This window comes from Camelina sativa, chromosome 8 (assembly GCF_030686135.1).
Source record: "Camelina sativa cultivar CO46 ecotype springtype chromosome 8, ASM3068613v1".
In the NCBI taxonomy this organism is placed as follows: Eukaryota; Viridiplantae; Streptophyta; class Magnoliopsida; order Brassicales; family Brassicaceae; genus Camelina; species Camelina sativa.
In genome coordinates this window covers 8,183,442-8,196,328 of record NC_141887.1, presented here as the reverse complement: position 1 = coordinate 8,196,328, position 12,887 = coordinate 8,183,442, and the positions used below count along the sequence as shown (strand labels likewise).

Sequence of the window (12,887 nt, the reverse complement as noted above, 5' to 3'; positions counted from 1 at the left end):
TTGAACGGGATGTGTGATAGTGGGAAGGAACTCACTAAGGAGAATATTTAAATCACAAAGTAGAGTTAGTGGTGATTAAATATTAGTGGAATTTCTACTAAGTGTTTAAAATAATCGAAAATGGGAGAAGTGGGAGGGAATATTCTTCCACTCGCCACTTGTGAGTGGGGAAATGAGAGAGAGACACATCATCACCTCGTTTTGGACAAGTGTAAGAAGAAGTAACGACGCGATGACACCTCAACCCCATGCGTGTGGCGTGAGTAATTCGTCCACACTCTCTATATAAGTCACTCTTCTTTCTCATTTGGAGAAGAGAAGAGAGAAAGCTGTAACACCTGCCAACCGAAATCCCGGTTTAGGGATTGCATCGGTCGATGCAGGTTGTGTGTGTATAAGCCAGTAGGTGGTAGGATTGCCTTATTGAGTGTTTATGAAATACTCGTGCATTACAATTTGTGTTTGTGGTGCAGGTAAAGGCAAAGTGTGATCGTGGAATCAAAGCAATGAAGAGGAGGGTGTTCTAGGGACTCGATTGGATGTTGTCTGGCATTGCTAGGTTGCTAGAGTTGGGTCATTAGAAACATTGCTAGGTTGTTGGTTCCATGTTTTCTGATGATTTGGATATTGGTTTAAGGTTATATTTGATTATTGGATATTGTTTTGGTCATTGGTATTTGGTTTCCGCTGTTTGGTTGTGATTGTGGTTAGGTGGCTAGTGGATATGGGACCACTAGTTGTAGTTTATATTATTATTATTATTATTATTATTATTATTATTATTATTATTATTATTATTATTATTATTATTATTTATTATTTATTATTAATTAAAAAAAAACGGGTCGGTCATTTCAGTTTGGTATCATAGCCCTTACGGTTCTACGTTTGGGTTCACTACATTTCTGTTGTGATGTTTGGGATTGCATGTCTTGATTGATTATGTGAGTTAGTCAATTCTGTGTGGCATGGAGTCATAGAATACCTTCTTCGAGCCTACAGTGTGATTTCACGGTAAGTATATGTTTTTGTGTTATGTATAATTGCGTGCTTAGCCTTCTGTTCATGGTAGTGCAGATGGTTTGAGAGGATGTTGTTGCTGGTCGTGGTCGTGGTCATGGTCGTGGACGCGGACGTGGTCGTGGACGTGGACGTGGTCGTGGTTAGGGCAGAGTCCCAGTGGTTAGTGAGACCGAGGACCAGAGTGTGACTGCTGAGGGTGTTGGTGAGTCGTAGGGTGACCAGGAGGATTCCATGAGTGTGGCTGGAGGGGGCGGTGTTGATGCTCCAGTGGTCGGTGATGCTAGGGTCTCGGGTGTGGGAGTCCCAGTGGGTGGAGTCCCTGGTGCTGACTTTACGGCTTTGCTAGCACAGTTGTTGGAGCGGTTGCCAGCTGTGGTACCGGCTCAGGCTCAGGTTGTGCCACCAGTGGTGGAAGAGGAGCGGCAACCAGTGGCTGCGGATGCAAGAGCACATGGACGTTATTTGTCCATGCTCAAGGAGATGAAGGGTCTCGTGACTGCGCAGCTTTCGGGTAGTACAGATCCAACTGCTGCAGATGCATGGAGGACGAGTGTGGAACGTAACTTCCATACTCTGAGATGTCCTGAGGAGTTTTGGGTGGACATAGGGGTCCACCATTTGATTGGTGATGCTGAGTTGTGGTGGAGATTAGTGGTTGCTAGGAGAGTGCAGCGGGAGATGACTAGGGTTGACTTCGTGGGGGAGTTCAACCGCAAGTACTTTCCGAGAGAGGCATTGGACCGGCTGGAGGTGCAATTCCTTCAGTTGTCTCAGGGGACGCGGTCAGTGCGGAAGCTGGACTTGGAGTTCAGTCGAATTCTATGTTATGGGAGTTGGGCTATGGAGTCTGAAAAGGCTCAGATCAGGAGGTTTTTGAGGGCCCTACGTGATGATTTGAGGGTTCACTGTAGAGGGCGGAGTTATGCTACGCGTGCAGAGCTGCTTGAGACTGCAGCAGGGATTGAGGAGGATATCCGGGCACAATCAGTGGCGGTTAGTCCAGTAGTTCAGCCTAGTAGGGCTCAGCAGCAGGGTGGTTCTAGCAGGGGCGGCAAGCCTGCGCAGGGAACCAAGAAGAGGTGGGAGGCTACGCAGAGGCCGAGTGGTGCGAGTTGCTTCGGTTGTGGAAGCAAGTATCACAAAATTGCTAGATGTCCCAAGAGGAGTGCTCCGACGACAGCGGCTCGTGTATGCTATCATTGCAGGGAGCCATGGCATATCAGTCCCATGTGTCCCAAGTTACAGCCGGTGGCAGTGGCAGCGTTGCTGCAGGTGCAACCTGGAGGGCAGCAGATGGCACGGATTGAGCAGGCGCCACAGGTTTACACGACTGCAGAGACTGGTGGAACCAATGCCGGGGCGATCATAGGTATAATTTCTGGTACTTTAACTTTGTGAATTCTTCGTAAGTTCAGATTTTATATTTTCCTGTGATAAAGTGTTAGGTCTCAACACATGAGGTTTTTGTAGGGACCTTGTTGGTGGGCGGGTTTAAGTCCCATGTTATGTTTGATTCTCGAGCTTCTCATAGCTTCATTACTCTGGAGTGTGCAGAGAGCGTGGGAATCAGAGGGGATCCCGGGGAGCATACAGAAGTTGTCATAGTTGCGGGAGGCAAGTTCCTGAGGGTTATTGGACGAGCCAGAGGAATTGATATTCAGATCGCAGAGGAGTCGTGGCCAGCGGATTTGCTTATCAGTCCAGTGGAGTTGTATGATGTGATTCTCGGGATGGATTGGTTGCATCGGCATATGGTGCATTTGGATTGCTATCGGGGTAGAGTGGAGTTTGAGCGTCTAGGAGGGAAGTTAGTTTTTCTGGGTATTAGACGGACTTCAGGGAGTCTCGTGATCTCGACCATTCAGGCTGGGAAGATGATCGAGAAGGGCCGTGAGGCTTATTTGGTTACCATATCAATGCCAGAGTCAGTGGTGAAGTCTACGGTTAGCGGTATCCCGGTTGTAGAGGAGTTTGAGGATGTGTTCCAGTTGTTGCAGGGGTTACCACCATCTTGGTCTGATCCTTTTATGATGGAAATGGAACCATGAACGATGTCGTTATCCAAGGCTCCTTACAGAATGGCTCCAGCAGAGATGGCAGAGCTGAAGAAGCAGCTAGAGGATCTGTTGAGTAAGGGATTCATCCGTCCTAGTGTATCACCGTGGGGAGCACCGGTGTTGTTTGTCAAGAAGAAGGATGGGAGTTTCCAGTTGTGTATTGATTACAGGGATTTGAACCGGGTCACTGTGAAGAACAAGTGCCCTCTTCCGAGGATTGATAGTTGTTGGATCAGTTGAGGGGTGCTACCTTGTTCTCCAAGGTAGATCTGGTGTTGGGTTTTCATCAGATACCGATAGATGAGGCAGATGTGAGGAAGACTGCATTCAGGACGAGGTATGGGCATTATGAGGTTGTGGTGATGCCTTTCGGGTTGACTAACGCACCAGCAGCGTTTATGAGATTGATGAACAGTGTGTTTCAGGAGTTTCTGGATGTATCTGTCATCATTTTCAACGACGATATCCTGGTTTATTCTAAGAGTCCTGAGGAGCATGCAGTGCATTTGAGGGCAGTTATGCAGAAGCTGCGGGAGCAGAAGTTGTTTGCTAAGGTGAGCAAGTGCAGTTTTTGGCAGCGTGAGATGGGCTTTCTGGGTCATATTGTGTCTGCAGACGGGGTTTCTATAGATCCAGAGAAGATTTAGGCTATCAAAGATTAGCCTAGACCGCAGAATGCCACAGAGATCAGGAGTTTTCTGGGATTGGCAGGTTAGTACAGGAGATTTGTGCAGGGGTTTGCGAGCAGAGCACGTCCTATGACTAAGTTGATAGGGAAGGATATTCCTTTTGTTTGGTCACAGGAGTGTGAGGAAGCCTTTGCAAGCCTGAAGGAGATGTTGACTACTGCGCCAGTGTTGGCTTTGCCTGAACAGGGAGAACCCTATGTGGTTTATACAGATGCATCTAGAGTTCGTTTGGGATGTGTGTTGATGCAGCATGGGAAGGTGATTGCCTACGTTTTGCGGCAGTTGCGGAAGCATGAGGGCAACTATCCTACTCATGATTTGGAGATGGGTGCTGTAGTTTTTGCCCTAAAAATTTGGAGATCTTATATTTATGGTGCAAAGGTGCAGGTGTTTACAGATCATAAGAGCCTGAAGTATATATTCACTCAACCCGAGCTGAACTTGAGCCAGAGGCGGTGGATGGAGCTGGTGGCGGATTATGATTTGGAGATAGCCTACCACCCTGGAAAGGCTAACTTGGTTGCAGATGCTCTGAGCCGGAAGAGGGTAGCTTCGGCTCAGGAGCAGGAGATGGAGTCTCTGGTAGGGGAGATCGGTGCTTTGAGTTTGTGTGCTGTTTCTCAGGAACTGTTGGGTTTGGAGGCGGTTGATAGAGCAGATCTTCTGAGCAGGGTGCGGTTGGCTCAGGAGAAGGACTTGGGGCTGGTGAATGCCTCAAAGGATGTGGATTCAGAGTATCAGGTCTCTGATAATGGTACTATCTTGGTGCACGGTCGGGTTTGTATGCCCAAGGACAAGGAGTTGAAGCAGGAGATCCTGAGAGAGGCTCATGGGAGCAAGTCTTCTATTCATCCAGGAGCGATTAAGATGTACCGTGATCTCAAGAGGTACTATCATTGGGTCGGAATGAAGAAGGATGTAGCTAGTTGGGTCGCGAGGTGCGATGTGTGTCAGCTAGTGAAGGCTGAGTATCAGTTTCCAGGAGGGTTACTGAAGAGTCTTCCCGTTCCATAGTGGAAGTGGGATATGATTACTATGGACTTCGTGGTAGGTTTGCCAGTGTCCAGGACGTTTGATGCTATTTGGGTCATTGTGGACCGGTTGACTAAGTCGGCACTTTTTCTGGCCATTAAGAAAACTGATGGAGCAGCGGTCTTGGCTAAGAAGTATATGAAGGAGATAGTCAGGTTGCATGGGGTGCCAGCGAGCATTGTGTCTGATAGGGATTCTAAGTTCACTTCGGTGTTCTCGAGAGCGTTTCAGGCAGAGATGGGCACTAAGGTGCATATGAGTACAGCCTATCATCCCTAGACAGATGAACAGTCAGAAAGGACAATCCAGACGTTGGAGGATTTGCTGAGAATGTGTGTGTTGCATTGGGGAGGCCATTGGGCAGATCACTTGAGCTTGGTAGAGTTTGCTTACAACAACATCTATCATGTAAGTATTCAGATGGCTCCTTATGAGGCTTTATATGGGAGGCCGTGTCATACACCGTTATGCTGGACTCAGGTGGGGGAGAGGAGCATTTACGGGGCAGATTTTGTTCAGGAGACCTCAGAGAAGATTCAGGTTCTCAAGTTGAACATGAAGGAGGCTCAGGATCGGCAGAGGAGTTATGCCGATAGGAGGAGGAGAGATCTTGAGTTTCAGGTAGGAGACAGAGTGTACCTCAAGATGGCCATGTTGCGGGGTCCGAACAGGTCATTGACTGAGACTAAGTTGAGTCCGAGGTATATGGGTCCGTTCATTGTGATTGAGCGTGTTGGACCAGTGGCTTATAGACTGGATTCACCTGAGGTTATGCGTGCATTCCATAAGGTGTTCCATGTTTCTATGTTGAGGAAGTGTTTCGGTGAGGATGATCAGTTGTTGGCTAAGATTCCTGAGGATCTTCAGCCTAACATGACTTTGGAGGCGAGACCAGTGAGGGTTCTCGAGAGAAGGATTAAGGAACTTCGGAAGAAGAAGATTCCTTTGATGAGAGTCCTTTAGGACTGTGATGGTGTTGAGGAGCAGACTTGGGAGCCTGAGACAAGGATGAAGGCAAGGTTTAAGAAGTGGTATGAGAAGCAAGCCGCGACTTGAGCTTGTCTAGCCTGGTCCCATCTGTAATCCGTGGCTGGAGCGGGAATGGAGTATTCCAGCCCATCTCTCTTGTTTACTTGGTCGCTTGGAGTGGTTGGTTGTGCGACTAAGTAACAAGATGAGGTGGTGCTCGAGGTACAAAGTTTCCGTGAGGCGAGGTTTTTGGAGGAAAGTTTCCTGAATTAGGAGTTTCCAATAGTGGAAAGTGTTAAAAACGGAAAATTTTATGTGAGTTAAAATTTGTCCATTTTGGTGGAGAGAGCCTTGGAAGGGCTAGTGATGCCTTAGTGGCGGACTTTTTATTCATTGTGTGGCTTTAGTGGCGGTCTTTTGAGTCATTGTGTGGCCTTTGTGGCGGGCTGTTTAGCCAGATGTGTGGCATTTGTGGCGGGCTGTTTAGCCAGATGTGTGGCCTTTGTGGCGGGCCGTTTAGCTAGATGTGTGGCCTTTGTGGCGGGCTGTTTAGCCAGATGTGTGGACTTCTTTTATCAAAAACAATTATGTATAATCTTTTTGGCATTAGGCCTGGCCACAAAACTCTACAAGTCTTTTGTTATTCTTGTGAAATATTTTTATTTAATGAAGAATCGGTTTTATATTTCGTGTACGAGTAATGGCTGATAATGATCTAGTCCGGATCGGTTCAACACTTGGACATCATGAGGGTTGGCAAGCCTAAATGATGTCTAAAGTGGTGGAAATATCATCGATAGACTGGCTAAAGGACTAAATGGATTTTAGAACCTCGGTCGGATCGTTGGTGACTATTTCCAAAATAGCGTCCCAGGGCCGTTATGAGCAAGTTTGGCCATAAGACTGTTTGGGGCGTTACACTCATCCCCACGTTTGAAATCTTTTGTGTTGAGGTACAATTTTAAACTCACAGTTCACAGTTTATGCATCGAACGTAACCGACCACAGCATGGAGACTCTCCAACTCCAGGCTCCAGCCCCTATCATCATTGGTATGATTGTTAAGAACGCTCAGAACCGCCTAAACACCTTAACGATGTCACCAACTTACAAAGGCCGGCTTCGCTACTGGTTCCACACCCATGCTCCCAGCATATATAAATTTTTTAAAACTTCAAATTTTTTTTGTAAAATGTTGTATTTATTGTAAAACAATTTTTTTGTTGAATATAATTTTACATTCATATGAAAAAAATATTATTTTGAATCTAAAAATTGTTTGTGTAGTATATATTTTTAAATTTTATTTGAATATGTAGAATTTTTGTATAATAATTAAGATTTATCCCATATGAATTATTATAATATCAATTTTATATTATCACACCATATGAACCAAGAGTTCTTAAAATTCATTTTAAAGATTTTATGAAAATGTAAATAAGGAACAGAATTCAGTTAGAAATATAATATCAAAATTCAATTTTAGGTGTTATTTACATTTTATTTTTGGAAAAATAGAATTGTATATAAATGTAAATATTATTAAAAAATAAGAGTAAATTAAAATCATTGATTCAAACTCTCTTGCGAGGACACATCAGTTTTGCAGATGATGTTATGTTGTTAGTAAAATTGGTTTTGCAGAAACACATTGTTTATATATTTAATATTTCTTCATGAATATATTTATTTTAATGAGACAATAAGTAGTAGTCATTGTAAATGTATTTAGATACTATTATGAAAATTATTTTATGCAAATAAAAATCTTCAGTTCGTTCAATTTTGTAACGTTAAATTATCCTTTATCATCAAAAGACGATGTAAATCAATCATACGAACAAAATAAGTATAAAACAAAATATAACCTTTTATGTATTTTCTACACATTTCTATTGTCATATACATTAATAACTATCAATTCTATGCGTAGAGTTATACTTATAGCCAGGAAGAGAAAGAGGAAGAGCGTTCTCGTCCGATCAAAACGTAAAAATGTCAAAAGAATATTGTTCATATTTCTAAATGCATTTGTCATTACATTCCAATCTTAGTTAACTGTATTGTTTTTATTAGGCCTGGGCAAAATACCCGGATCCAAAAACCCGAACCCGATCCGAACAGAAATCCAAACGGGTATCCGAATATATCCACGTTATTAATATATAGTAGTAATATATTAGTAATATTTATAATTTTAATAATATAAATGTCTAAAATATTCAGGTTTTTAGATATTTTCAATAATTTGAAGTATTTAAACTGTTTATTAGTAAATTTGGGTAAAAAGTACTCTAAATTTTTAGATAAATTGTGTATTATTGAATAATTTAGACTAAATTGGATACTAAAATTTTGAATTTTGTGACCTTCGGGTAATCCGAATCCGAACCCAAAATACCCTAACCGAACCCAATCCAAATCCGAAATCTAGAAATACCCGAACGGGTTCTATACCTCTAAACCCAAAAATCCGAAAACCCAAAATACCCTAACTGAACCCGAACGGGTACCCGAATGCTCAGACCTAGTTTTTGCAGTCCACCTAATTCAGTTTAGAGGGAATATGTTAATGATCTTATTATTTATTTTCTTTCTTCAAAATTCAGGAGAAACATATGTTTGGATTAAGCTTAATATACATATTACATATATATATATATACGGAGTCAAGAATTTGTTTTGTTTATGATACATTATTCAGAATTTGTTAGAAATGCTCTTTTTAAGATACCTTTTTTCAAAGATACTCTTTTTTAACATTTTCATTTTTATCTTCTTTTATACAATTATAATATGTTAAATTAATTTTTAGAATTCTTTTTTAGGTTTGGGTTCTCTATTTTATATTTAGAGTATAATTTTTAGGATGTAAGGTTTAGTATTTGGGGTTTATGGTTTAGAATTTAGTCATTTTATATATTAAAAAGGGTATTTTTGAAAATAAACAACATGGAAAAGTAGTTTTGAAAAGTGACACAGAAAATGTGTATTTTTAAAAATCCCCCTTCATTATTTCCTATTTCTTGTTATATGAATCTATTATTGAATTTCAATTTTATTGATAATTACATTTATGAGCTTATTTTTGTTATAATATAGTTTTCATTATAATACTTTCATTTTTTTTCAACGTTTCGAAACAGTTATAAACTTCAAGAATATAGTTTTGTTTATGGATCTCTTACACGTTTTCTAATTTGAGATAGCCTTCGAAAAATATATGTTCGTTTTGATTGATGTTGTGTCGTGTGTGTATTAGATAAAGTATTTCAAAAATACTTGTTTCGTGTTTAGTTACAGGCTTAACGTGATATATTGTAATTTGTCTTCTCTTTTTTTTTGGGGGGCAAAAGCCTTGTTGTAATTTGTCTTATCTTATAAAAACGTCATTACAAGATAGGAATAACCATTTGAATCATTCCAGTCTAAATGTTTGTTGAGTCACAATTAATAAATAAAACAAAAGTCATTAAAGGGCAACCCGTTTCGGTCAGAATATGATTATTTAATACTTACAAAAATCAATTCCTAAGATTCCTTAGTTAACAAAATACGGTACATCTCTCCATATAAGAGGAGATGTATGCATTAACATTTCTCACAATCCTCTCAAGTTATATATCCTGAGCCTCAAATAAAAATTATATAGTTTCCTAAAACTTTGTTTGAGCTAATTAACATCCAAGAAAATGATAATTAAGCTAATTGCACTCGTAATCACACTATGTGTAGCATCATGGGATGCTGCAGAGGGAAGATCTTTGAGATTTTCGACAACTCCACTAAATCGCTATAGCTTTCCTCCTAATTTTAGTTTTGGCGTTGCTTCTGCTGCTTACCAGGTTCGTTTGTAATGTACTGACGTTGCAAATTATATAGTGTACTACAAATACAAAGTAACCATACTGAGTTATATATGGATGTCATGCAGTATGAAGGTGCAGTAGAAGAAGGAGGGAGGAGTCCGAGCATATGGGACAATTTTACACATGCATTCCCAGGTTCACTTTCTAATTTGTTAATATTTTTGTTTCTCGTACTATTATATATTCTGAAATGTTTCTATATATGTACGAGATCAATTATAAATAGTAGTAGTAACTAGTAAGTAACAGGTTAACATTTTTACAGAAAGGACGAACATGGACAATGGGGATATTGCTGTAGACTTTTATCATCGTTATAAGGTTTGTGCATGCATAACCTCCTTAATGTTTATACTTTTGCTGTATTAGTATGTACAGTGGAACAAAATTTCTTAATGTAACAACTTATATTAATTATGTAATTTGAAAAATTGAGCAGGACGACATCAAACTAATAAAGGAAATGAATATGGATAGTTTCAGATTCTCCCTGTCCTGGTCAAGAATATTACCAAGTAAGTACAATTTTATTATTTTCTACTTTTTTGGAATGAAGTAATATTCCTAGAAACTATAACACAAATGCTTTTGCCTTTTTGAATAATTGATAATTCTTTTACTAGCCTCTTTCGAATATGAAATTTTCAGGTGGAAAGCTAAGTGATGGGGTCAATAAAGAAGGGGTTCAATTCTACAAGAATCTAATCAATGAACTCATCGAGAACGGTTAGAGTCATACGCTTAATTATTTCGAACTATTTGATTTGGATATAAAATGAATAGCTTTGTGTCCGGAGTTTTTCTCATCAGACTATTTATATCAACATACATGCAGGTATAAAACCTTTTATAACAATTTATCATTGGGATGTCCCTCAAGCACTTGATGATGAGTATGGTAGCTTTTTAAGTCCTCGAATCATGTAAGTTAAAATCTTAGATCCATACATACTAATTATACCATGTATAAGTTTTAAAAATTGCTCTTTGACATATTTTTTGTTGTGCTGTTTAATACAGAGATGATTTTCGAAACTATGCCAGATTCTGTTTCCAGGAGTTTGGAGACAAAGTCAATATGTGGACAACCTTCAACGAGCCATATGTCTATAGCGTTGCGGGTTATGATGCAGGGAATAAGGCAATGGGTCGATGTTCAAAATGGGTAAACAGTTTGTGTACAGCTGGTGATTCAGGCACAGAGCCTTATTTAGTCTCTCACCATCTTCTTCTTGCTCATGCTGCTGCCGTTGAAGAGTTCAGGAAATGTGACAAGGTATATAAGATGAGGCAATGTTTTCTAAGATATAGATGCTTCTAATTACATGACTTTTAATTTGATCTCAAAAAAGTGGTTTGGTCATGTCACTTAATTTCGAAAATAGGAATTAAACGGAAAAAGAAATAACATTTTTATTGATCAATTGTATTTGTGAAACAGATTTCACAAGATGCTAAGATAGGCATAGTGTTGTCTCCCTATTGGTTCGAACCATATGACATTGATTCCAATGCTGATAAAGAAGCAGTTGAGCGAGCTCTTGCTTTCAATACCGGTTGGTAGGTCATCTATGTAACTCATTTCATGTTATCAGTTCATTATCTTAAGTCAAAAATATATAGATTTCTAATCTTGTTTATCTTACTACTATATTTAGGCATCTCAGCCCTTTAGTATTTGGAGACTATCCAGAGTCGATTAAGACAAATGCTGGAAGTAGATTGCCTTCTTTCACCAAAGAGCAATCTATCATGGTTAAAAATTCATTTGACTTTATCGGAGTAAATTACTACACAGCACGGTTCGTTGCTCATGATCTTCACGTCGATCTTTCACGGCCTCGGTTCATGACCGATCAACGCCTCCAATACAAAAGTTAGTTCTCATAAAACAGATTTATCTGGTTTTCTAATTTTATTACCAAGAAAATACTAATGAACCTACAACTAATGACTTTACATTACATTTATCACTTTTCTTCTATTAGTGACAAATCGTAGCGGCGACAACATCTCATCAGAATCGGTATGTACGAACTTTTTTTTTTGGTAGTAACGATACCATTTAATAAACATGATAAGTGAAAATTACAGAGGAGCCAAGAAGCATTTGTGATACCATCGCATCACATATCAAGAGAAATCATTCTTCCTAGTTCCAATTTTATTGTAAAGTCTGAACATCTTTTCTTCAATTTCAGGATGGATCCAAAATTCTCTGGTCATATCCGGAAGGCTTTCGAAAGATTCTCAATTATATTAAAAACAAATATAATAATCCAACTATTTACATTACTGAAAACGGTAAGAACGCTATAAACATATCAACATTTCCATATATATTCATCTATTCTTTTTGGTTAAAAAAAAAAGTAATTAACCACGTGAAAATGTATAGGTTTCGATGACTATGAAAATGGAATAGTGACACGTGAAGAGATATTAGAAGATACAAAGAGAATAAAGTACCACCACAAACATCTTCAGCAACTCCAAAAAGCCATCACGTAAGAAATTTTCACTATTTAAGAATAAAAACTGATTACTATATGATTAATTATTAAAGTCCTGGAATAATCAAAGAGTTAACTTAATGTATGCAAATATGCAGAGATGACGGGTGCGACGTGAGAGGCTATTTTACATGGTCGTTGTTGGATAATTTCGAATGGGAACATGGTTATGCAGTGAGGTTCGGTCTTTACTACGTTGACTATGCAGATGGTCTAAAACGACATGCTAAAAACTCAGCCAAATGGTTCAAACATTTTCTTCAAAGATCTGAAAAGCCAATGCCGTTGGATTTGTTTAAGAGTGTCAAGAATTGGTGGTCTGCATTACAGATGACTTAAGCTCGGTTGGTGGGGAAACAATATTCAACTGTGAAAAGTAATTAACTGATTCTTTATTTATTTTTTGATAATTTCTTGTAATAAGAATATGTTATTATTGAGATACATGTATATTTTTGTATTCTTAAGTTTCCAAATTCTTGTAGTATCTTATACAGTATCAATTTCTTTTGATTTTAACTTATGGTTCGAGAGTCATAATTAAAGGCTTATTATCATTCGATTCTTCTCAATTAAAGGAACGATTTTATTGTAATACACTAATTAATTTTTTTAAGTTTTTATTGTTTCTGAAATACTGGCAACATTTAGCTGGTTATTTTTCCCGTTTTCTAATCAATCTATTTTTAATGCTTTTTATACATGGTAAGAAATCATATTAATTTTTAATTA

The 12,887-nt window shown here is 39.2% G+C and overlaps 1 protein-coding gene across 2 annotated transcripts; it reads left to right on the top strand.

The window, feature by feature from the left end:
• The first annotated feature begins 9,378 nt into the window (after positions 1–9,378).
• Positions 9,379–12,710, top strand: LOC104706766 (beta-glucosidase 32). Of its 2 annotated transcripts, XM_010422977.2 has the most exons (13): positions 9,379–9,618; positions 9,708–9,777; positions 9,908–9,963; positions 10,082–10,157; positions 10,291–10,368; positions 10,478–10,565; positions 10,663–10,918; positions 11,084–11,202; positions 11,301–11,518; positions 11,631–11,668; positions 11,844–11,946; positions 12,041–12,149; positions 12,254–12,710. In XM_010422977.2, the coding sequence occupies exons 1-13, from the start codon at positions 9,466–9,468 to the stop codon at positions 12,492–12,494; spliced, it is 1,605 nt and encodes a 534-aa protein (XP_010421279.2). In that variant the 5' UTR covers positions 9,379–9,465; the 3' UTR covers positions 12,495–12,710. The 2 variants fall into 2 exon arrangements, with proteins under 2 accessions (XP_010421279.2, XP_087319378.1); XM_087463252.1 differs by lacking the exon at positions 12,254–12,710 and having other exon boundaries at positions 9,466–9,618; positions 12,041–12,153.
• Positions 12,711–12,887: the final 177 nt, after the last annotated feature.